The sequence below is a fragment of the Brachypodium distachyon genome, chromosome 1 (assembly GCF_000005505.3).
Source record: "Brachypodium distachyon strain Bd21 chromosome 1, Brachypodium_distachyon_v3.0, whole genome shotgun sequence".
Classification (NCBI taxonomy): Eukaryota; Viridiplantae; Streptophyta; class Magnoliopsida; order Poales; family Poaceae; genus Brachypodium; species Brachypodium distachyon.
Window position 1 is genome coordinate 7,469,202 of NC_016131.3, and position 24,888 is coordinate 7,494,089.

Genomic DNA, 24,888 nt, shown 5'->3' on the forward strand with positions numbered 1-24,888 from the left:
GCCTAGAGAAGTCATTGAAACAAAATCCGGCCACGAGGCTGTTTAGCAAAACTACTGTGGACTCGTCGCGGTTGGACACGTCCAGAAAAATAATACGCTTAAAACCAAAGCGCCTAGGCACAGTAAGCAACAATTTCCAAACTTCCTTCAGCATAGACTACCAATAACAGTCTTACATCATAGCCTGCCTTGGAAGGAGGCACGAGCTTAAAGTTAGAAAGAACATAGCTCGCCAAAAGATCAGTTCTAATCTAGTAGGGTGACGACGCCGGGTGGATAGTTACTTAGGGAGGCTAATATATTGTTGTTACGAAACATCGGCTAATTCCCGGTGAACAAGCCGAAGCACCGAAAAAGAGAGGCGTCGTCACTCGTCACTACAGTGCTGGGCTGGGACAGGTCTCAGCTGGTGAGCGCTGTGAGCATGCCGCCGCCGCTCTTGGACGCAACCACGACCTCCCAGCCAGGCCCTTTGAGGGGAACAAGAGGGGTGGCATCGACGGCACCAGGAGGGCCTGTGAGATCACTGCGATCCATCACCTTCAGAAGGTCCTCATCGCTGATGTCCGTCTGGATCATCCTGTCTTCCTCATCCTGCTCGTTCCTGAGCAGCGCTAGCAGCTCCGCCTCCTGCATTTACGACAACACATCAGTGATCATCCCCAGTGTCTTGGGTTGCCCATTTGGTGTTTCATCTCTGATTTAGAAACAAAAATCTTTACTAACGGAGAAAATTTATTACATCTAAGGCGTTAGGCTTGGCTCTATCTTGTTGAAACTGCCCCTTCCCAATCACGACGTGCTCTAGCTTCAACTTTCCAAAAGCTTTCTTAATAATCCGTCCCTGCAAAAATGATGAGATAAGAGCACTGACGGAACAAAATATAACCAAGCAAGAGCCTGAAGGTCATCCAGCCATACCTCAACAGAATTGGATGTTGCCAGGCGATAAACATGCACCGGTTTTGTTTGACCAATCCGGTGGCATCGATCCATGGCCTGCAAATCAGCCTGAGGATTCTGCAAAGCAAAACTTTCAGTATATCAGTATACCGCAGCTATGGAATCTGCATGATGGCAAACATGGAGAGTGCACTACGAACTTTCCAGGTAGAAAATTACCCAGTCACTGTCATACAGTATACAGGTATCAGCAGAAGTAAGATTGATACCAAGACCGCCAGCACGTGTGCTTAGAATGAAGACATTCAAACTGCTGTTCAAGTCATTAAACTCTGCTATCTGCCATAGAGAAACAACAGACAGCCATTAATTATCTAACAGAAGAAGATCAGCAAGTAATACAAAGGAAAATTTATGGGTTAGATTAGCAGAGTCGCATGTAAGGCATATTTTGATAAAACATCAAATGGCAGTTGCTGTCCTCGCCAAATTGCGTTCTAACCAGTTTGGAGCAGGATATATCCAACTCCATTCATTTTTCACAACAATTAGAAAACACTTAAATCCTACTCCCTCCGTTCCATATTTCTTGTCTCAAATTTGCCCAAAAATGGATGTATCTATTCCTAAAAAGTGTTTAGATACATGTAATATTTCGACAAGAATTATGGAACGGAGGGAGTAGTTTTTTTCTTTCACTGAGATGCCTAATCCAGATTTTTTAATTTAATGTTTCCTAATAAATTAAGGCCATATAGGTAAAAAGGCAGTACCCTTGAACCAACTCAGGTGCATGTGTTGTTGAATCATGATTAAGCTAACACAAATATGATAAGGTGGTTCAGGTTGGAATTTGCAACTCCATCCAATCTGGCAATAATTAGCTGCCAATCTAGGTTTTTTTTTCTTTGCAACTAGATATTACATTACGTACTTCCACGATTTCTTTATGTAATGCGTATTTTGATAACCTCAAATCAAGGACAGAACTAGTGCCATTGGATTTGTCTTCAAATGTTATTATTTTCAATAGTGATTTTATAACCATTAAGAAAATATCATACAACACATTTATGGTCAAAGCTTGTACAATTCAAGCCAATTTTCTGCTAGTTACAGCATCTTATATAAATTCAGGGACCACAATGTGGATGATAAATTTAACATGCTGTTGGGATATGAGAATCCCCAAGGAATATTAAATTACAACACAGATAAAAATACAGGTGTTTTAAGAATGTACTACGTGTCTAAGTATAATTTAGCAAATAGATGTTTACAGAACTACTCATGCCAAAAAATTAATTCAACACAAGTTATTAACCTAGATGTTTAATTGTTTGTGTACGTGCATATATATGACATACATGAATATAGACGACCATAGTGCAATTGCTTCAGGATATAGATGCTATACAGTAAACTAGTAATAAACCGGCAGGCTATCAAATTACCTGCCTCCTCCTCTCTTCCAATCTGACACCACCATCAATCCGGCAAACCTCCAGGCCTTTCGTATCCAAATAATAAGCTATGAGGTCCAAGACTTTTGTCCATTGTGAAAATACTAGAACCTACAAACATACCAATTGAATTGTATTTCAGGCCTGAAGGATAAAAGCAATGAAACATGTGCTAGCATGTGGATGAATACAGAATACATTTAAAGGTATAAAGACAACATAACAGGATAACCATGAACCTTGTGTTTTCGTTTGAGTAGAGAATCCAGCAACCTGTTGAACAGCTGAAATTTGCCGCATTGCTCCAGAAGCTTACCAATAGGTGGGTAGAGGCCTGCAAGCAATAAAAGTCAGCAGCCAAGCACATATAGCAATGCAAATAGCACATGTTCAATGAGACACCTGTTGAGTCAAATGCAGCATTGAAAAGATCAGGATGGGCACAATTCTTCCTCATCTGAATCATTAGATTATTCAGCTTTGCCTTCATGCCAGGTCTCAACACTACAATGTATGAAAAACTTGTCATCTAAGAACTAGTAATTTACTTATGCACAGATCAGACTGTAACTATACAAGTGTACAGGTGCATACCAATATCTGCGCTCCCAAGCAAGTAGTCGTCGAATGTCTTCTCAATCAAATGAGTCTGGATTTGACGTTGATGTTCAGTCATGTTAGCGTAAATAATTATCTCTTTCTTCCTTGGAAGCATCTGTTCTACATCCTCCTTCATACGTCTTAAAAGGAATGGACGCAAAATGGCATGAAGCTTTGAAACAACAACTCTCTTGTTCTCATCAGTATCTTCCTGTTGTTCCTCGTCTCCTTTCCCAGAAAAATCAAACCTTTAAGAATTGCCGTCAGAACAATGGAGGCAAAATAAAACAAATATTTGCATGGAGTATCTAAAAAGCAACTTGAAAGTCCTGAACAAAATCTATCAAACTAGTTTTTAATAACATGCCAATACTATTTTTTTTTAAAATGCCAATATTACTTTTACTTTATTCATCCAGAACAAACTTTAGAAAACATAACATATCAACAGCCAACACCATAAATAAGATACACAATTAAGTCTTCCAACATTTAAAGAGGAAATGATATAAAGCATGTTTGTTATCCCAGATACTTCTTCTCAATTTTTCAACAAGCAGCTGACATGCAGGGAGGTGGCAGCTCTGGTGCATGAGGACATCGGCCTAATCCCCCATTTTGTGAGTTTATGGGATTGAATGGTTATGCGTGTACCCTTCGAAACAGGGCATCACTGCCACCATATTATCCTCAGTAATGGGCAACATCGCCCTGCCAGGTTATACTACAATTATACCAGAGAATTTATGCTTTGGAACTGATGTCGCTACAGATTAATTCGAGCAATGCTATACGTACGACAGAATCATGTCCAGAACCATCGATCAAATCATTGTGTGGTTGGACATCGCGTCATACAGTCGCCCAACACTATTTCGTTGTATGCAGAGTACTTCCGGATTGATTCTAACAGATTTATTTGCATTGCTTCAACCACAATATACACTTTAAAGGCACTAATGTTCATTACTTCACAAATCCTGACAAATGTCGTCGACTAGAAAAACAACATATATGTGCTGTTTGATTCACAAATTGATTATCAATACAACAACTAGCAAACAGAAGAGCTATCTTTTCTGTAAGTCAGACAAATGTTACATTTCAATATTCAGGTAGCTAACAATTACTCATAATTATAATCCAGACAAGAAGACTATGAGAGAGCCACTACCTGATGAACACAGTGGCAGAGCCAAGATTTGGAGATTATGGGGAACAAACAAGTGAAACAATGCCAGAAAATTGATTAGAGGGGCCAAATCATACTAGTACTAATAAATTTCCTTCAATGCAAATGATTAACATGTATATGTGTATATACATGAGTGTATGGGGTGGCCCCTGCCTCCGCCACTGGATGGACACAAGCAGTCCTTCCAGTATATCAAGACTCTGAACAGAATGCCATGTATAGAAAGTACAGAAACTAAATAAGGTAAAGTGCGTGTGCAGATGTTTAACCCAGTGAGTCTTACCATGACTCAAACTCCTGATGGGATGAGAATATATCAGGCAAAATGAAGTTCAAGAGCGACCACAGCTCTGCAAGGTTATTCTGAAGAGGTGTCCCAGTTAAAAGTAGTTTATTATCCATTGGAATGTGCTTTAACTCACTCAATAATTTACACTTTGAATTTTTCAACCGATGCCCCTGGAAAATGAAGTATGGAACTGACACGTAAATATGAAGGGAACAAAGAGAAACATATAAGGACAATAATTCAGAGCATGTGGTATTCATCACCTCATCTACAATAACATACTGCCACTTATAATGAGAAAGAACTTTTCTTGCATCTGACATAGCTATCTCATATGAAGTGATTATTATCGGAAAATCAGGACCAGCAGTTTTGGGCATAAATTTTCTCCTTAGCTCTGCCCGAGTCACCTTGTCTCCATGATAAATCAGACCAGTTAGAGATGGAACAAACCTGAAATGGAATATCACAGCATAAGACAGAAGAATGAGCACAGTGAAAGAGAACTTTGGATACTTTACCTCGATATCTCATTCAACCAGTTCGACAGAGTGGACAGGGGAGCAATAACCATGTATGGACCATGCAGACCATTCCCTTTCAGATGGGCAAGAAACCCAATTGTCTGAATTGTTTTCCCAAGGCCCATCTGATCAGCTAGTATCCCATTTAGCCCATTTTGCCAGAGTGATATCAACCACTTAACACCCTTAATCTGGTAAGATTTTAACTTTCCACCAGTCATTAAAGGAACAAGCTTGGCTTGCTCTATTTCACACTTTTCTTCTTCTGTGAGAATACCATCATCAGCAGAACGATCTTCCTGTGATCTTGTAAGCATGGCTGCAACTGCTGTCTTTGCCTTTTTCTGAAAAACGATTCATTTTCAGAAATCATAAGCAATAAAAGTTAACATCAGGTTTAATCAATGAACATGAATTATTTATGATACTTTCCTATCTATCCTTATCTCTAATGATAAATCAAGTTATCCACTAATGAAAGATGAGCCATCTCCAGGATAATATTAAATAAATGTTCACAACTATCCACTAAGTAATTCCTTAGAACACCATTCTAATGCCTACAGCTGTAGCTATGCTGCAGAAGCTCTAGAATAACTCTTACTAATGGAAAGCTAATCAGGAAATTTGAAGAGTGAATAAGGATCAAACGGCCTCTCTAGAATTGTTCAAGCAGCAACGCATGTTCTAATCCAAAGTACATGAGCAGGTAATGCAGACTACACCATAGTACAGCAGTACAGCAATTGTTTATAACAAACAAGCCATCTGCATAATCTAGAAGACAACCAAAGAATACATATTTATGAAGCAGAGGATAATATATAAAATCTGAACTCACATCATTGTACTGTGGCTTAGAATTCGCTTTCCTCTTTCTGCCACGTCCTTTCTGCGGCTCTTCCACAGGTTCCTCTTCATCTTTAACTTCAACACCTTTCTGCTTAACATACAGGCAGTATCACCATTGTGAACAAAAGGAGGGAAAAGGATAACTAAACTAGCAATTATGGAACCAAAACAATGCTATCACACAGTAAGAGAAATGTACATCTGTGATCTGCTCCATCTTTTCCAGTAGAAATTCCGAAAAGAGCTGTGTCTGTGTCAGCAGCTCATCCAACTTGCTAAACCGTGCCTTCGGATCAAAAGCATGTTTTGCAGCTTCTTTCGTTTTGGCCTCCTCTTCTTCCTCTTCTTCCTTAAGCCGGGCCTGATATAATTGTTCTTCCTCCTTTGACATCACCTCAGTAATGAAGGATGCATCACCGTTCTTGGCCTCGAGGTCAATAGGAAGAGAAGTACTAGCATCCAAATACTCATCAGCAGTCTCAACTTTGACTGATTGCAATAGCGCCTCTTCAGCATTCAGCGCCTGGACTATGGGATGCACCTCACCACCGTTGGCCTCGAACTTAACAGGCAGGGACGTGCTCGCATCCACAAAACGACTGGCTTTTTCATCCTTGGATTCGGACATTTTCTACACACAAAAAAAATCAGATCAGACTAAAAGCAGGGACGGATCTACATGGTGTAGGTACACCCAGAATTTCTGGACTGCGAGGCGGAGGATCCAAACACGGCAGTTCTTCGAATCACCTCGTCCTCCAGAACGGAAATAGGAGAATCGGCGTCGGCGTCAGTGGTGGCGGCGGCGGCGGATTCCATCTTTACCCCATTCTCCACAGCGACCACCATCTCTTCAAGCATAAGTGACCACCAGATTAAGCCCTAACGAAATGGCACCCAACTCAGCAACCATACATGAAACCCTAGACCCTAAGTAGCAAATCGAAACGCTATAGGTTGCAAGGAATCGGCAAAAAAAAAATCACATGCTCCTGAGATTCAAAGAAGCCCAAACAAAAGTCTATTCCTCGACAGGAGACAAAAAACGGAAGAACAAACAAAAAAATACTAGTTCACCGAAGAAAAATCCGATCCCCTTTCCGGTGAGTGCAGCCGTGAACAAGAAAAAAGGTCGGGAATAATCGTACCTGTCAAGTTCCCTTCGCAAGAACAATGGAGAAATTAATCGGAAACAGAGAAAATGCTGGGGAAGCGAAGAAATGGCCAGGGGGTAGAGGAACAGGCGAGAGTGGCCCTAAATATTTTTAGAAGGCGGCGCGGGCGCCCAGGAGGGGAGGGAGAGTGTGGTTTGCAAGCGGGAAAGTGAGAGGAGATAGAGAAACTTAAGGGCCTTGCCAGTGGGAACCTTTTACGGAACTGCCACCAGGGTTATCTCTCCATGAGCAGGCCAGACCCACCAGGGGGGCATCTCGGTAATTTCGTGCCACTACGGCCATTCAAAATCTGTGTTCGTGCACGAGCTTGAGTTCTGAACTTGCAGAGATACAAGAACCGCGGTCTCAGCTGACATCGCAGGTCCACATATTGAGGTCCCACCTGTCAGCGGAACGCGGTGATTCTGGAAGATGTCCAGGTAAAAAAAAAAACGGGGAGGCATGGGCAAGGCTGCTGCCTCGATCCCTGCAGAGGTACGGAGCGATCCCGTAGATGCACCCGGTCCGCTGGGTTCTGTCGGGTCCTTCCCGTAGGTCTTGTGCTGGTCCACGGGGGAACCGGTCTACGTAGCTGGGAGGGCGCAGCTGGTGCGGGCCTTGTGCTGCTAGAGTGGCAAGTCATTGGTTGGGCCAGCTGGGAACAACAACGGTGTGGAGGCGTTTAAATTGCTTTGCCTTTTTGTTCGCTTCGGTGGCTGCGTGCACGGTTATTTATTTTTCGACCGTTGGAAGGTCGTGGCAGGCCAGAAGGATTTTTTTCACGCGCACGGTTCGGGATCTACGGTAGATTTCCTAGCAGTACGTGACTTTTGCTTTGAGCGCGTATCAAACTTCCATAAGTTTGACTTTGAACAAAATTAGAAGTTCAGTTTGTATTATTAAGAGGCACAGTCAGAAAAAAACGGCCGCAAAATAGAACAGCAGAGCATCAGTCACGAAACCACGGAAAACCACGCAAAAGAAAGATTGTCAATTCTTTAACGTGATTTGCAACGGGATCCCCACCTGATAGAAAAAACCTCCTGCCTAGTCGCCACCCAGCGCCGATCCAATCTATCACATCTCCCGGCCAGCTGGCCGGGGAACGACGTCCCTTCTTCTACGTTTTGGTGGTACAATAGGTCTTCAAAAATTAGGTTTTGGTCAACCGGTAGCCGATCTATGGTGGTGATGGCGGCATTGCGCGGGTCAAGAATAAGGTTTTCCCGACTCCTCGTCCACCTCGTCGACGGCGATCCTGCCGGTGGCGTTGAGGAGTGCGAGACGGTTGGTCGCTACTCTTCCGGAGTGATGGATTTGGTTTTGTGTTTGTACTTTGCAGGTCATCTGCGCGTATCGGTTTATTGGTTTCTTTTCCGATCGATGAGTCTCGGTCAGCTTCGACCTCATCATGGAGTTTGTGCGGTCAGGTCTTCTCGGATCCGTCTGGCCGGATCTGGGATGGTCATCCAACCCCCTTCGTCGTTCCTTCTCCGGGACGGTGGTCTTTTCCTGAGCACTGTCACTGGCGTCTTCTGGTTCCGACCGGCGACTTTTTGACTGCTACGTCAACAACGTTTTTCTGATTCCGACGTGATTTGGAGGTCCAGATGCAGCATCGAGCTTAACTCACGGCGTGCCACCGGCAAGTGCAGGAGGAAGATAATGGCGTTTACTTACAAGAACTTGCGTGTAATTTTCTTTTACTTTCAAGATGGTTCTATAAGGGTTGATTGATTTTATATGGCCTTGGCCTTGTCGGAAAAAAAAGAGGCACTGTCGAAAAACAGTAGTTACTTCATCGGTTGGAATTTTTTCCACTGTTTCTTTTGCCGTGAATAACCTGCTGATTGTTGTTTCGTTTGTCAAAAAGAAGTCTTCATCTGGCTGGTTCAGTCTACGCAGATGATGTCAACATGGTTCAATCATACACACATTACTCGGAAGAAATCACGTTCAAAGCGAAAATGGTGAAAAAAATAAATCATATTCTTCTACGAAGGTGATTTTTTTCATCGAAAACGTCATGGAGATCATCATACATTCATACGGTACACTTCTACAAGAATGCTACAGCAACAACAGAGCTTATGCCTGACTGGTTTGAGGTGTGCTTCTAAAAGAACGGGGCACGCAGATAGAGCACGAGGTGACGACAGGTTTACCTCGTCAACTCAACTGCTGGGCCGGGGCATTGCGTTTGGTGGTCTTACCGCAGGACCGCCATATCCAGCCGGTAATCTGTTACCAGCAATACCAGGCTGGTTTGCCCTAGATGACACTGCACCCATGCGAGCAGCGATTATCGCATTCCGCTCCATCAGAAGCTTCTTTCTGGTCTTTTCAGTGTACTCTCTTGTTCGGAGGGCCACATGCTCGATATCGGCAAATAATGACATCTTCGCCTCTGTCTTCTGCAACTGCATGAAAATATGTAATTGAAGTTATAGCGGCACAGAACAAAGGAGGGATCATTTGGAGAGCAAAACATCTCCGCATTGTTCAACAGTTTTTGTGCTACCATCTTTTCAACCACCAGTGCAGCTAGCCGGCGTATTTGATCTTCCTCCTGCTCGGCAAGGAACTTAGCCTTGACAGCAGCGGCTGAAATGGCAGTAGCTGCTGCTCGTTTTAGCCTAGTTATGGAATCATTATGCTTGGCTGTCACTGTCGAGCCCTTCTCTGCATTGACGGGTATGTTTTCAGTACTGCTAGGTTCTGCAAGATAGAGCGATACCACAGATAAGGGGAAATCAGTTGATCAAGAACTGAACCACCAAAGGATTGGCCTATGAATGTGCTGATTGCTGAATTAATTTTCTAAACTCTGACGCTCCTTAAGACTATTTTCGAATGCATATAACTCATTTACTTTATTGTGGTCTCATATCACTTGGTATGTATTCTCCAATAACTCTTTAATGACCCTCATCAGGCCTTTCTGCCAGGAGACAGTTAGTATGTATTCTCCAATATTTAGGGAATACAGATGTATCAAACAATAATTATGTTTGGAAACTGAAAGATCAAGAAGAGAAGAAAGAAATAGAAGTCAATGCGGTTATCATCGAATTACAACTGAAGAAGGAAATGGAGACAAAATAACTACCTAAAAGTATTTCTTAATAAATTACTTAAGTTGATAAACACACAAATAGAATGGCTAAAGAACCTCGACCCTTTAGAATTTACACTCCCACATCCATATTTTGCTAGGTGTTAATTGCAATGGTATGTGTGGGGTTCACAGCACAGGAACAACAAACTACATATTTCCATAAACTCTTCGTTTATTCTTATATGTGTGTGTGTCAGATCTAAAAATTCGAGACTAAACAGGTCCGGCTCAAACTACTCAATCCGATGGCCTGGTAACAAACTATGGTGGAGATACAGGAATATGAAGAACCTTAGCCAACAATGCCAAAACAAAATGATTAGTACTTAAATGTACAATCAATGCATGTTGATGTTGCAACAAAGTCTTCTGGGCTAGTGAATAATGATAAGCTTTAATTACTTAGGGTATTACTTGAAATTGTATGCTTACTCTTTAGTGGTTTCATAGAGAGTGTCAGACTTTCAGTACATAAAGTATAGATGAAGTACCTTCCATCTTGCCATCTCCCAATGTTTGGCTTTTCTCATGTTCTTGTATGATAGTTGGGGTAGCAACTGCGTCTTCCGTCTTACTAAGCTCGATCTTGCCTTGTAAAGATGAATCATCATGTGGCTCCACCTCAGAACTTGGTTTGTCCTTTACCAGTTCAGGACTAGTTGTGCCCGTTGTACTTCCTGCAATAACCTCTGGAGGAGCTAACAAATCACATCCATTTGCATTATTTTGTGGAATAACTGAATCTTTAATGGAACTTAAAGAACCTTTGGTGGCGTCAGGTGCACTCTCATCCACCAGAGGAATCGCATCACCTGACCCCTTAGCATTATTGGATTTAGGCTCCACCGAGGGTGCTTCATCACAAGATACACCCTTGTTTTCTGATTCTTGGTGGTCTTCTGCTGAAATGGATGGAGTGTTTTGCTTTTCCACAGGCAAAGTATTCTCTTCCTTATCATCGATGTCCTTTTTCTCATTACCAGTTGAATCTACAATCATATCCTCATCTTTTGTTTGATCACCATCTTTATCTGTATTACTGAAAATTTCATAGATCTCATCAGTACAATCTTCCAATAGAATTTTCGCAAAGGTGCAAGCCTTCCGGGATATCTTACCTTACACTGACAAAAATATCTTTCAGATCACTCGGTGGATCTTCAAGTATATAACAGTGCCTACTTGCCAATTGGAGTGAAGGAGAATCCTCAGAAATAGCTTTTAGTGAACTACGGCAAGAAGTGGTAGCATTGTCATCTTCCACAAGACCAGCCAAAAATGCTGCCTGCACAAGACATGACCTCTGGGTAGAAAATACTGCATGATAAATAAAGATGTCCAAGCTAGCATATAAGACAGTGCTTACCAGTGTCATAACAGGATTTCCTGCATCAGCAAATGAACCTTGATCTCCAGGAAAGTAACCAACAGCCTCAAAAGCAGATTTGAGGATATCAATAGCATTGCATGGTGCATTTTCACCAGAAGTATTGATAGCAACATTTGATGCATTTTCACCAGAAGTATCAGGATTAACAGAATTTTCCTTCGCTTGCTCAGTATCACCAGATGTTTTAGGCTCGTCAGTGTTTGGAGATGTAACTGAATCTACACCACCTGAATTCTTGGTATTTTTATTTTCAACGGCACTTCCATCTTCTGCTTCTGTTTCCGCATGATTGGTGTCTGTTTTCTCTGCAGGCTTCTCATCCTCGGTATCTTTTTGTTCAACTTTCTCTTCAACTTCCATTTTCTCAGGTACTTCAGCAGTGCCTTTTTCTGCCAAGGCTTGCTTTGTGCTTTCCTGGATATTTTGTTGAAGATCTTCACCACCGTGAAAGTGGTCCTCAATTCGCATTTGAAGAAAGTGTAACATGCACTGTGTTTTAGTTTTTGTGGCAACATGTTCAGCAATCTCAGTCCATTTTCCACCAAATATTTCCAAAGCTTCTAAAAGAAGCAATGTCTCCTCATCAGTCCAACTAGTACCACGAGCACCAGAAACTTCTGCGGAATCCATGAGGATGAAATCAGTTTTCGACATGCCTGCATCGAATTTCCCTTCGTTGAAGCAGTCAGAACACAGGTCAAAATCTGCCTGCAGAAATAAATAAACATTAGCGCTACCATACTTTATATTTTTAAGACATGATGTTTTAGATTATTTTGGACGGTCACACAAGATGAAAGCACCAGACGAGAAAAAAGAATTCAGAAACAGAAATAATAATACAAACTACAAGCTGCAGTCACATATTTTTGAATTAGAAGGTACGCTGGTACAGTACATCAGTATGACTAGACTGCATTTCATGAGAAGAACTAGCATTTTTCAAGGCTAAATTTGGCACCCAATATTTCAGAACTGATACTCCATAGTCAATTCTAAACATTGTAATGCACATTACTAACAGTTCACATGAATGTAATTCTAATACCAAAAATATATGTTAAAAAATGGAACTACAACTGTAACAAAGATTTTAAATCACACTTTTGTTACATCCGCAATTATGTACATTGTGTGTATCTGACCATAACAAAGAGGACCGGATAAATAGATTTAGACACAAGAACGAAAAATCAAACACACACATGTATCCGGTGAACTGTACGTGCAAATACAAATCTGCACGGCTGCATCACAGAATTACTTGATCAACAGTACAAAAACATACATGACATACCAGAAGTGATAAAATATATAGCTCCATGATTATAAATACTGTCAGGGTCTCCCCTGACATAGCAAAATTCCAGCAGGGATGAAGCACTGAAACAAAACAAAAAATGCTAACCTGGGTCCGGCAATGATAGCGCTTGCCCGAGCAATCAACTGAACAGGAGTTGCAGTGGTACTCAACAGAAGGCTCGGCTGCTGCAATCACATCTTCAACTAGTAAAGGATCAGGAAGGAAGCTAGGCAGAGGGGCTGGAGTTTCCACCTCTCCTTTCTTTGGTAAAGGGATCATGTATGACTGAATCGGTTCAAATTTAAACAGCTTCTCAACAAGAGAAACTTTCTCCTCATTGTGAGAATTGCTCTGGCTCTCCTCTGGCTTATTCTCCTCTAGACCAGCAGGTGGGAAAGGGTGAAAATTGATCAGGCCCCAGCGATCCAAGAACTCAAACACTTCCTGTCGAGCATCGACCTCCCCAATTGACATTTCAGCCAAATCTTTGGACTCCAGCTGCAGTTGAGGATTGGCATGAAATTTCATCATGATGAAATTTCTAATCTCTGTGTATATCTCTGGTGTCCGCTTCTCAAATTTTCCATTAAAAAACGAAGGCAAGGTTTGCTTCTCAACTGAGTGGATTTCCTTCCATGAAAACCATCCTGTAGAAGAAAAGGATTTATTTTTTGTGCATTATTTAATTTGAAAAGGAAAACCATATTAAGCAATGAATAAAGAAAGAGCGGTCATCATAATTAAGACAACCCTTAAGACAATTAGGGTGGAAACATGACAGGCAGCATGAAACAATAGAACACATGTCTTGCTAAATATTATTTACAATATTTTTCTTCTGAAGAAAATGGTGTTGGCATGCTTTGAATAGACCAAATGAAAACGCGATCTACTGGAAAAATAGATGCTATACAAAGATCAATAACATAAAGTGGGTCGCTAATAATGCCTTGAACATACCAAAGCTATATATTACAGGGAATGAAGTGGTTATACCAAGATTAGCCATGGTGCACATGGTTATTGACTTGCAATTACACAAGAAACTGCTGTTTACTGAACTATCAAAATTTGGCATGGTGCTTTCTCTTATGTGCTGAGGTAACTGTTTGTTGTGTTATCAAGATTTAAAACGTTTGTCATTTCTCTTATGTGGTAATGCAAGAAGACTGTTGTATGTTTTAAGTGATTATAATGAGAAAGTACCATAGTGAGTGAGCTTGCAACACGTACTCTGAAAAGAAAACAAGCCATACTACAAGCACATGGAAGAAAGCAAAATGGTGAGTAATCACCTCCTCACAAAGCAGGCAGCAGCAAGAATAAGGCAAATACACATTATTAACAGGTCTCTAATACATAATACTAAGAGTAATAAAGGCAATGTGTTGCAATAAATTCTTATCTCAAACAGTTAAATCAACAGGATGAGCATGCGCACAAATTGAGCTAGTACCTACCAAGAAAAAACTACAATTATGAAATCATTGTGCAAAGTCATCCATCAAATTACACTCGACTGCTATGTGCTAAAGGCTCATTTAGGTAAAGCATTTAAATAACAGGAACAATGCATTCCGAGTGAACCAGAAATTTAGAGAACGCTTATGCTCAAACAGCAACGACCAACACGCGGACTCCTCCCAGCCATCCCCGTTTGAAGGATTGACCACCCCAAACGAGAGATCGAGCTACTGCACGGGGAAGATGACTCACCGGCGAAGGTAGGGACCACATGGACGCCGGCGCCACGGGATCGGACGGCCTCGAACGCCTCGTCAACCAGCGGCGTGTCCTCGGCGGGCGCCTGCTCCCCGTCGAGCCGGATCACGTCGCCCTCGCCCTTCCCCGATCCGCTGGCCCCCGCCGCCACGGGAGTGGCATCTGGCGGCGCGCCCGAATGCTTGTGCGGCGACTGGCGCGCTGCGCGGGTGAGCGGCCCGCTGTGCAGCACGTGAGGGGACGCGTGGAAGGCGTTGCGCTCCTTGGCGTGCCGCTTGGACGGCGTGAACGACGACCCCGCCGCCTTCCGCTTACCGCCGCCGCCGCGGCGGCGGGGGGGTTCGGCCGGCGACCCGTCGCCGTGCGGCGCAGCCGGGGCCTTGGGCTCCATGGGGACCCGGAGGGAGCCTGGCTTCTCTCACCACTCCAGCGGCGAGACCAGCTAGCGAGATGGGGAGGCGAGTGAACGCGCGGCGTCTGCCCTTCCCCTATGAATGCTGGGCTGCCTGTCGGCTCTTCCCCTCTCCTTTTACGGTGCTATTCCGGTGGGTAGGGCTGAAAACGAGTCCATTTTGAGCGAGCCAGACTAATAAACTCGGCTCACCTCATGTTAAGAAAACAAGCGAGCGAGCTAAACGAGCCGTAAATTTTGAATTTGGTTGTACTTGATCTACAACGATCTCGAGTCAATCTATACTCCTACTTTCGAGATGGATAAAGAATTGGAAATTTCATTGGCCATGTACTCAAGTTCTACTTTCCATGTAAATAAAAGTCCGAGCTTCAATTCACTTTCCTTATTCATCTTTTGTATGTGAAATTCTAAAGGATCTCACATGTTAGCTATGGAAAGTAGGGGGTTATTAAATTTCAAAAGAAAAATATGACAAATTATTTGAATTTCTATTCAGCTTGTTGAAACAGCGTACCAACTATGTTGATTTTGAGCTACAATCAGTGAAAAATAAAACGAACAAGATTTGGCTCAAACTCGGCTCATACTTTAGCCGAGCTATAAAAGGTGCTCTTGGTCGGCTCAACTTTGTCGAGCTGAGAAGCTACCACTTTATTGCAACCCAAATTGGATGTGGGTAAGTGGGCAATTATCTTTGGGTTCGCATAGCAGCATAGGCCGTCTCACGTAGGTAAGTGGGGTCCTTGTTACTATTAGTTAACACCGGACAAACCATTCAGTTTGCAATTTGTTGCAGTTCGCTGCAGAGCATTATTTTGGTTGAGATGGTCCTTGCAGAGCATTGGCAGGAAGAGATTGGGTTGTACAACCTATTCCACTGTGTGTTGACTGTTGCGATGCTTTCCTATAATGCAATACAGCTGGCGAAAAAAGAAACATCTATAATTCTATAGTAGAACACTATTTTGTATCGATGCAGCAATGAACACACGAATTCTCCACAAATAAATTATTCATACAGGTGCTAATTGTCATGTGTGCGACTTCATAATTTTATTGTAGAGAAGAAGCTAACCTTCCAAAGACCACATGTTGGTTCAATTAAAGACCGTTTGGGTGGCATCTCATCGTGAGGAGGTGTGGCCGAACGAGAGGGAGGGGAGATGGAGGAGGACAAGTCGTACCGACAAGCTATGGGGCATTGAGACATTTTCTCTTGCTACTAGTGTTTTGCATCGTTATCAGCATTTCATCCAGATATCAGTGTGTTTTCAACATTAGATCGACATTCTCTCTCTCTTTTCACTATGTCTTGAATCTCATTTCACTATGTCTTAGATTACAAAAAATTTCAAATAGTAACCTTTTAAACCCAAACGGGGTACTAGTATTGATGTTGTCGGACCATCGGCACACTAAAATATAAGCCAAGAAGCCCGACCCAATTTAGGACAATAAAACTGAGCCCCCTTAGGGTATCAGTCCGATCTTGGGGCACCTTTGGCTGTCTATTTGATGTTGATTTTCGCTGAGCCGACTATTCTTAGGCAACTGCTACATAAGACAAATTGACGTCACTTGGTTGATTGGGCCGAGCACATTAGTCTCTCCTTAGACCTAAAGCTAAATCTTAGCGCGGCGCCTGTTGCCGTCGCCGAGAGAGAAGATCCTCACAAGCGATGGGGACGGTTGTGACAACTAGTTTACACCACAAGAAGTAGAAAATCGTACAAATATATATCCACGAAATACAGATTGTCAACTGTATTAGATATTAGAGAGATAAAACATCTTTCATTTTGGGGAGATAGTTTTCACTTCAGGCACTCTTCGAGAGCATGTTACCATCCGGTCACTCTTCTCCTTCTTTCGGAAAAGCCACCCTCCGGTGGAGGATTTGCGTGACTTTTATGCGTGCTCGACGAACCTCCATCGTCCTTTGTTTTCCCCAATGATGACATCGGTGAGGCTTCTTGATGATGATGCTTGTGGTTTCCTTGCCGGCAGTTTCCATGTGTTTGCTTCAGCTCTCCGGTGACGATCCTCCTCGCAATATGGTACTGTCTTCTGGCATCCTGCAGCCTGCGACAGTCCCCTTCTGTTGCTCGTGTTCCCCTGGTCGTTGATTATACCATGACCTGTACTGCATCGTCGTGTCTATGTGATGCGGCTTAGCTTCTGCTTAGAAGGTTCATTTGTGATGTGTTGTAGTGGGGTTCATTTATGATGCGGCTTAGCTTCTGTTGTGTTGTGTCGCAACTGCTCCTTGGTATGTGTGGTTTTGCTAATACGACGTTTAAAATGGGAAGGAGGGAGTAATCATGTACCGGGGGTTTTTGTGTTTTTTCTATGTTTTTTGCTCCGGCAAGTTGTATTTCTCCTCGGTCTTCCTTTTGAAAATATATTCATCTCAAAAAGAAAAACATCTTTCATGTCCTAGTAAGAAAAAACATTTTGCACTTTAAGAACCGACCAATCTTTAATAAAATTCACAATGTTACTCTGCGTCAGTAACGTTTTATTTTTCTTCGGAAACCAGGAGTAATATCTTGATAATCAAGAATCAAGTTTCCAATTGCTATTGCTGTATGTAACGCATCGCAGGAGAAACTGAAGCCTACCCTCGGAGCGTTCTGCTCTGCATGCATGCATAAATTAGTAGGGTGAGCGAGCCTCACGCCCTTGATTTGCTCACGCCAAGCGTACCGGCCGGGTCAAAGCTGAATCCAATCCATACGCGCCGCCCGCTCAAATCTCCTATTCCTCCTCCGATCCCCTCATCCCCCCGCGGCTCGATCCCTTCACCTCATCGGGGCACTCATCGACGACGGTAGCCTCCTCGTTTCCGCACCTACCGACGATGTCGTCCCACGCGCCGATCCAGAGCCCCAAGGCCGCCGTGGACTCCCTCGCCGCCATCCTCGGCGGCGCGCTCCCGGGCTCCCTCGCATCCGCCGACGACCCCGCAGCCGCGCTGCTCCACGACGACGGCGTCGCCCGCGCCGTCGCCTCGCGCCTCCGCCGCGCGGGCTCGGGGGGCGGGGACGACGGCCTCTGCGGCTGGCTCTACGACGCCTTCCAGTCCAGCGTCCCGGCGCTCAAGCTCGCGGTGCTGCGGTTCGTGCCGACCCTCGCGGGCGTCTACATGTCCCGTGCCGTCTCCCGGAAGCCGCTCGCCGGGTTCGAGGCCGTGATCCTCGCGCTCTACATGCACGCCGTGGCGCAGCGGGGATCCTCCGCCGAGGAGCCCGAGACCGTCGCGCTCCCCAACCTGGCCAACCCCAGCGTGTACCACGCGGCGGCGGCGGCCGCTTCCAAGACCGCCAAGGCCGCGGAGCCCGAAGTCGCCGTGCTCTCCCCCGCGCTGGAGCCGCACGGCACCGTGCGCGCCACGCGCCGCGCCCGCATCGTCGGCGCCGTGCTCGAGCTCTACCACGGCAAGCTCGCGCTCATGCCGTTCTCCTCCAAGATGGACTTCTGCGAGTTCTGCGTCGCGTGGTCGGGGAAGCACAACAGCAGCAACGACAAGCCGCGCGTCGCGTCCGCGCCCGCGCCCGCCGCCGAGGGCGTGGAGGAGAAGTGGCGGAGGGTGCCGCTGCCGTGGGAGCTGTTCCAGCCGGCGCTGCGGATCGTGGGGCACTGCCTGCTGGGTCCCAACAACTCCGACGAGCTGAAGACGCAGGCCACCCGTGCGGCGCAGTGCCTCTACCTGAGGGCCACGGAGACCATGGACGCGCGTGCGGTGCTGGCCTGCAGGAGCCTCATCAGGCTGTCGCAGATGGTGGAGGAGCCCATCCCCGAGCCGTCCTTCTCCGAGGCCGTCCAGGCCAACATGGCAGAACTGGAGGCCATGAGGGCTAACATACTTAGCGCCAAGAACTGACCGCCGATCATCAAGATTGAACACCAAAAGCAATTCGATTAGCAATCAGGGTGGATTCAGGAATTGCAGCCACAGCGCCACTATGGGTAGTACCGCGTTTTGTACTTTTCCTTTAGTTATCAGACTGCACCACTATTATTCTCTCTAATTTTGAATCGAGAGATTGACAGAATAAAAATAGTGGATACAAATTTCAAAGTGTGCGTCTGCGTTTTACTTGAAATGTCTGATGATTCCATCGATTGCACAGCCCACGAATTGGTAAGACTGCGTTCGATCGATCAGGTTTCTACCTCGTGCAAGCTACTCACTTCCGAGTCTTCGAGGTTGTTTTGTTTCGAGAAGATGAAGGAAGGGAGAACATTAAAACTAAAATCAAAAGTCACTTCCTCTGTTTGCACGAACGAAGGGAGTTGATATCATCCACAACACCCTAGTTTTCGAGAAGGGAGTTGATATCATCTACTTCACAATTCCGCTAGGAACGAATGCATTTTTTATGACGAACCAAATCGATCAAGTAATCAACCTCAAAAGACACCTTCAGCCAATTCAATCGGTCCATTCATTCGTCAAGAACAGACCAAACCGCGAAAAACTTTTACATCCCAAACAACAAACGCACACCACGATTCCAAAAGAAACATCATCTCAGGACGGCCCCCTCTTCGATTTCTTCCGATGCTCAGAACTCCTGCGAGGCCGAGCCGATGTCCCCCTTAGCGCCAGCCTTTTTGGGCAGCAGAACCTGGTGGATCTTGGGCAGCACGCCGCCGTTGGCGATCGTGACGGTTCCCAGCAGCTTGCTCAGCTCCTCGTCATTGCGCACCGCCAGCTGGATGTGGCGCGGCACGATCCGGTTCTTCTTGTTGTCGCGCGCCGCGTTCCCCGCCAGCTCCAGCACCTGCAGCGGCGGCGATCAAGAATTAAGCCCCAATTCGAATCGCAGAATCGCCCAATAGCGGCGCGAGATCGGATCCGCAGGAATCGAGATAGGAAGGGGATCGGCGGGTTTACCTCGGCGGCGAGGTACTCGAGAACGGCGGAGAGGTACACGGGGGCGCCGGCGCCGACGCGCTCCGCGTACTTGCCGGCCTTGAGGTACCGCGCGATACGGCCGACGGGGAACTGGAGGCCGGCCTTGGCCGAGCGCGACACCACCTTCGTCGACTTCGCCTTCCCACGGCCGCCGCTTCCGGTGGAACTCATCGCCGATTCGCCGGTGGGGTCTGGAAGCTTCTAAACCCTTTCGAGATGTGGGGACTGGAGAGGTGGTGGGATGGGAGAAGACGCAGGCGGCGTCTTCGGGGTTTTATATCGTTAGGGTTGGGGTGTGAGGCGCGCTGTGATTGGCTGAGACGGGGAGACGGGGATCCGTGACGTGTGGCGCCAGCTTGGCTAATAAAAAGTTGCGTCTTTTCAGATTTTTCTGGGAGAATGTTTTCTTTTTATCCGCTTTTCACTTAAATTGTTTCTTTAGAACAGGAATTATTTGTTTTGTTCCAGAAAGGGATGATATTGCGGCTCAGCGGCTTCGTTTGATCAAGCTGATTATTGCAGAGATCCATTGCCTCAGTTTTTTTTTAGTTTTTTTTATTGCTAGACATTTTTTTTGGTGTCCCATAATACTAAATAATTAAGCGTAACATTGGTCAACAAAAATAACAAGGGGGAGGCTACACAGTGCGCGCGCACTTTTTAGAGCCATGGAGTGCTCCTTCCAACATCCTCATGTGGTCCGATTAGGAAAGGTGTCTGCATCCGTTGTCATCCTTTTCAAAACCAGAAATCCTCACACGGGCGCAGGGCGGTCAAAGCTGCACCACTCTCATAGCTGCGTTCCACTAGTACTGCTTTCTTTATGCGATTTGAAAAACTTTAGACATCCAAGACAAATCAGAAGAAACTTACTTTAGCAATTGAAAAGGAATACTTTGCAAAAATTACAAAGAAAGAAAGAAAGAAAGAAGGAAAGACTTTACACGCCCAAGAAAGTAACTTTCAACAGCACAAATACATCTTAAAAAATCAGAAAGTAACTTTAACATTTATAGTTACATATAAAAATATGAAAAGTAATTCTTAACACTAAAACTACATCTATTAACTCATAAAAGTAATTGTCATACATTAAAACTGCATCCAGCAAAATCATAGAGTAATTCTTAACCTATAATTACATCAAGCACCAGACAAAGTTCGATCCAACAGAGAATGAAAAATATCGTGAGAACCATCAACACACATGAGGCACAGCCTCACAACAGAGGTGAGGCGGGAGCAGATGCAGCCAGAACCGTCACCGTCGTCTTCCATCTTCGGGACAGGGCTCTCCGGCGATCTCGCCTCGTCCGCTCTCGTCTCTCAACCTCATCCGGAACAACCTCGTCGGCTCCGTGCCTGCCGCGCTCGACCTCACGGCGGACCAGCCCGCCGGCGCCAGCGCTCGAGATCTCGGCGAGGGGGGCGGGGGCTGAGGAGGGAGAGAGGTGCGTGCGCCCGTCGGGAAGGAGAGGCAGGGGCAGAGCGAGAGGGCGGAGGCGTGCGGCGACGGTGGGGAAGGAAGGAGGCGTGCGGCTCAAGGTGCAGGCTCGCCGGCGGCGCTGGAGGTGCATCTCGGGGGCAGGTTTGTGGGGGTTGGAGGTGGAGAAGAAGAGAAAAGGGGGAGGTGCCGTGGTGGGATTGGGATTGAAAGGGGACTAGATATTTCGGACAGGGGGAGAAAGAGACACGTCGCGAGCTAATCGGACGTCTCGCACTCGTGCGCACCGCAGGAAACAAGTAGTGCGCGGTAGAGAGATAGATTAGGCGAAATAACAAAGTATGGAACATCCGCCAAGGCTAGAACGTCTAAGTTGATACCAAAAAGAAGTCATACTCCAAAGTCCTTTCTTGATTTTTGCAGGCACCGTTGTAAATTTTCAATGTTGTAGCATACTCCATATCAGAATCCGGCGAACATGTTTTCTGCATTCTATCATCGTACTAATCCAGCCACTGCGCCGTCCAGCAACTGGATGGCCATAGGCTACTGCGCTTGCACGCCATGGAACACGTACGTCTTGAGGTCTTGCCGTGTTTTTCACTTTGTCCATTACTATGGGGATTGACTGAGTTGTTTTTCCTTGTTTTTTGCAATATCCGCTGACTATATAAATGTCAGTGAGACAATTCGTACAATTTAAATTCGTAGGATTGCTCAAAATTAATTGAGGATTTGTAGGATTGGTTCGAAGCTTTCCATTAACACCGATATTGAGACTAACAGATTGATTTGCGACCAATCGGATCATTGATATTGTATAGATGAGTAATTGAGCGTATTCCAACATACATCATTGAAGCGAGAATTTGGATTTAGATAAAGAAACAGAGCCCTTCACTTCTTATATAGCAAAGGTATACTCATATACGATAATTTTCTTTGTCCAATCAAATCAAACTGATCGGTCATCGCAATTTTGATCATGGCTTAACAACATTGTGACATTTTGTGATAGAGAATTTATAGTAAATGAGACTATAAAATAAAATAAAATAAATATACAGAAGACATAAAACACGCGAACATTCCTACGAAAGAAACTAGAGCGTAAAATACTTAGACATGTCCTTCCTCGTCGTACATGTGTCGGGTTTCTTCATGATGTCGTAAAAGCTCGCGATTCTTCTCGTATCGATAGGCTATGAGAGGGTGTTGGACGTAAACATCCTTGTACGAATCATCCGACGGAGTTGGCAGCTTGTGTTGGCACGCCGGACATGTCCCGTTGACCTTGGTCCACCTTTCCCACAACCACGAGTGGAAGCTGAGGCAACTTCCATATAGCCAGTAACGCCGCCTCATCGCTCAAGCATTCAGAGCAGTCTAATGACGTCTCGTCAGACTTTTTCTCCGGCTCCATTGTCACCACGACCATTCCAGCCGCGTTGACGGCGTTCGTCGCGAGCTCAGGTGATTTCTCGGAAAATCGACCAACGATGGACACTTCGCCGGCCGGATCGGTTGACGCTGTTTGAGCATTTGGTGTTGTGTGGGATTGGGAACAGAGAGTTATATAGGCTATTGGTTATGGACCGTGGCCGTGTCGTGTTAGGAAACATGCACCTGATCGGATTCGGTACGACCTGGGAGTTTCGATAACCCATTTATTCCATCCGGATGAGTTGGCGAGTGGACCCCACAGTGGGATTTTTCCTCGATGCAAATCGCCGTTTCCTGATAGAGGCCCAGCAGGCTGAGCCAACCTGGGAGAATCGTCGCCACGCGAGCATGTCCCTGCAGATTTGGTCCTGCTCCTCCGCCATGGACTATGCGCTCGGCCTGCTTCTCCTCAGCAACAGGGCCCCTCAGAGGCGGAGGAGCATCTCCACCGCGCCGCCGAGGAGCTCCTCCAGGCGCGGAGAAGCACGTTCGGAGGTGCTTCTCAGCTTCGTGTGTAAACGGTTGAAGTGTTTTTGAGATTGCTGGAAGCACCAAAAGTTGAATCAGAAACCCAAACAAATAGAGCCTATAAGTAAGTCTATTGGTTCTATACAGATTGACATGCTTGTCTCTGGGATTTTTGAAATCTGTCAAACTGCAACAACCTGTCCAGATTTTGCACTATGTACGACAGTGTCAAAATGATGCAAAAATGTGGCAGCAATATACAGATTGTACACACTCTGAAGATGCACACAGATTTGACCTGTTGGCTCCCCGATTTTGGAAAGTTGTCAAACTGTAATAATCTGTCCAGATTTTACACTATTTATAATCCTGTCAAAGTAATTCAGAAATGTGGGAAAATTATTCAGATTTGACAAACTGTACGCTGCAAAAATCCGTACAGATTTTACATGCTTTTTCCCAGATTTTTGAAATCTGTTACCTTGCAAAAGTCTGTCTGTCCAGTTTTTGCACTAACCAATGTGCTGCACAAAAAATAGTTTGTGGTCAGGGAGCGATGCAATCGTGTGCATCTATTATAGAATCAGTACACGGGGCCTGCGTGTATAGTTTCTGGTTTTGAATCTGTGATGCAAAAGTATAGGAACCAACCAGAGTATACATCTATTGTTCTTGTTCTTTTCTTTTCTGGGGTTGGTGCATATAAGTATATTGGTTTTGTCCACAAGCCAGAATAAAAGCATTCTTCAAACCTTGATTTTTTTTTCCATTTCTCTACCTTAGTTATGAAATGGGGAGCTAGTGCCTGCTCGTTTTGTAGAATAATATTTTCTATCTTACTACCATGATAGTATAGGATACATCATCCAGGAATGCGTGCGTGGATATATTTGTTGCAACTTGGAATCAACGTGTTATGTGGTAGTACAGTAGTACTCTCTTTTCTTTAATATGCAATTTTTTGCTGGCTTTGCAATGTGATCAAAGGAGGGTTTCAATCGTGTGTATGATCTATTTCAGTAGTTTCGAACTTGTGATGCACATTAATTGGAAGCAACTAGAGAGTATAAATGTGCTATTGATCTGTTCTTTTATGTGGTGCATGTATTATATTGGTTTTGTTCACGGGCCAGAATAAAAGCAGTGTCAGTGTTATCCGCCGTAAACACAACCTTGCTACATACTCCGTACTACGTACTACATAAGTATTAAATAAAAAGGAATGCTCCAGAGTGAGTGTCAGCCGAACTCAAATTTGGCTCTTGCAAACGTTGGGCGGCCCTAGCTGCATATGTCGTGCGTTCTTCCAAGATTACCTAGGGCTCGCGTCGTCTACCGCCTCGTTGGTGAGGTGAAGAAAGGAGAGATGGATGGACCGTGAAATGTAAAGAGAGAGAGGCAGAGGGTTTCTGCAAAATTAGGTTTGATCCGGTAACGCGTTGCGTGGGCCCAAGCCGACGTGGCAGGGGTCATAGCGCCATGCCAGCAAGTTAGACAGCCCCAAACGCACTTAGAACTTGTGGTGAACCACTGTGCTCATATGTGCATTTTTAGAGATCTACGACTAACCTCAAAGAATTAGGACCGCCCGGTGCATTTTACTCTTAAAAATGTCTAGAAGAAGTTTTCGTCGCAAATTTTTGAATCCTACCATGTTAACAGTTTTTTAATGAAATAACAATGA

At 44.8% G+C, this 24,888-nt stretch overlaps 4 protein-coding genes across 6 annotated transcripts; 1 reads left to right on the forward strand and 3 right to left on the reverse strand.

Annotated features, from left to right (window-relative positions):
- Positions 1 to 123: 123 nt before the first annotated feature.
- Positions 124 to 7,136, reverse strand: LOC100839770 (ATP-dependent DNA helicase DDM1). The gene is made up of 15 exons (XM_003560441.4): positions 6,975 to 7,136; positions 6,577 to 6,708; positions 6,026 to 6,457; positions 5,816 to 5,914; positions 4,972 to 5,318; positions 4,714 to 4,903; positions 4,445 to 4,620; positions 2,961 to 3,214; positions 2,769 to 2,870; positions 2,606 to 2,700; positions 2,358 to 2,477; positions 1,123 to 1,242; positions 922 to 1,020; positions 743 to 844; positions 124 to 630 (listed from the first exon to the last, which is right to left on the reverse strand). Exons 2-15 carry the CDS (start codon positions 6,685 to 6,687, stop codon positions 403 to 405), a joined length of 2,475 nt encoding a protein of 824 aa, XP_003560489.1. The 5' UTR covers positions 6,688 to 6,708; positions 6,975 to 7,136; the 3' UTR covers positions 124 to 402.
- A 1,780-nt stretch (positions 7,137 to 8,916) lies between these two features.
- Positions 8,917 to 15,024, reverse strand: LOC100842810 (SWI/SNF complex subunit SWI3D). Of its 3 annotated transcripts, none has more exons than XM_003560450.4 (8): positions 14,508 to 15,023; positions 12,897 to 13,438; positions 11,465 to 12,196; positions 11,217 to 11,383; positions 10,863 to 11,137; positions 10,590 to 10,775; positions 9,502 to 9,698; positions 8,917 to 9,400 (listed from the first exon to the last, which is right to left on the reverse strand). In XM_003560450.4, the coding sequence occupies exons 1-8, from the start codon at positions 14,902 to 14,904 to the stop codon at positions 9,155 to 9,157; spliced, it is 2,742 nt and encodes a 913-aa protein (XP_003560498.1). In that variant the 5' UTR covers positions 14,905 to 15,023; the 3' UTR covers positions 8,917 to 9,154. The 3 variants fall into 3 exon arrangements, with proteins under 3 accessions (XP_003560498.1, XP_010230705.1, XP_010230701.1); XM_010232403.3 differs by having other exon boundaries at positions 10,590 to 10,787; positions 14,508 to 15,022; XM_010232399.3 differs by having other exon boundaries at positions 10,590 to 11,137; positions 14,508 to 15,024.
- Positions 15,025 to 16,607: 1,583 nt separating this feature from the next.
- Positions 16,608 to 18,854, forward strand: LOC100821970. The gene is made up of 2 exons (XM_003559438.3): positions 16,608 to 16,616; positions 17,630 to 18,854. The coding sequence occupies exons 1-2, from the start codon at positions 16,608 to 16,610 to the stop codon at positions 18,809 to 18,811; spliced, it is 1,191 nt and encodes a 396-aa protein (XP_003559486.2). The 3' UTR covers positions 18,812 to 18,854.
- Positions 18,855 to 19,304: 450 nt separating this feature from the next.
- Positions 19,305 to 20,085, reverse strand: LOC100846160 (probable histone H2AXa). The gene is made up of 2 exons (XM_003560458.3): positions 19,829 to 20,085; positions 19,305 to 19,715 (listed from the first exon to the last, which is right to left on the reverse strand). Exons 1-2 carry the CDS (start codon positions 20,018 to 20,020, stop codon positions 19,497 to 19,499), a joined length of 411 nt encoding a protein of 136 aa, XP_003560506.1. The 5' UTR covers positions 20,021 to 20,085; the 3' UTR covers positions 19,305 to 19,496.
- Positions 20,086 to 24,888: the final 4,803 nt, after the last annotated feature.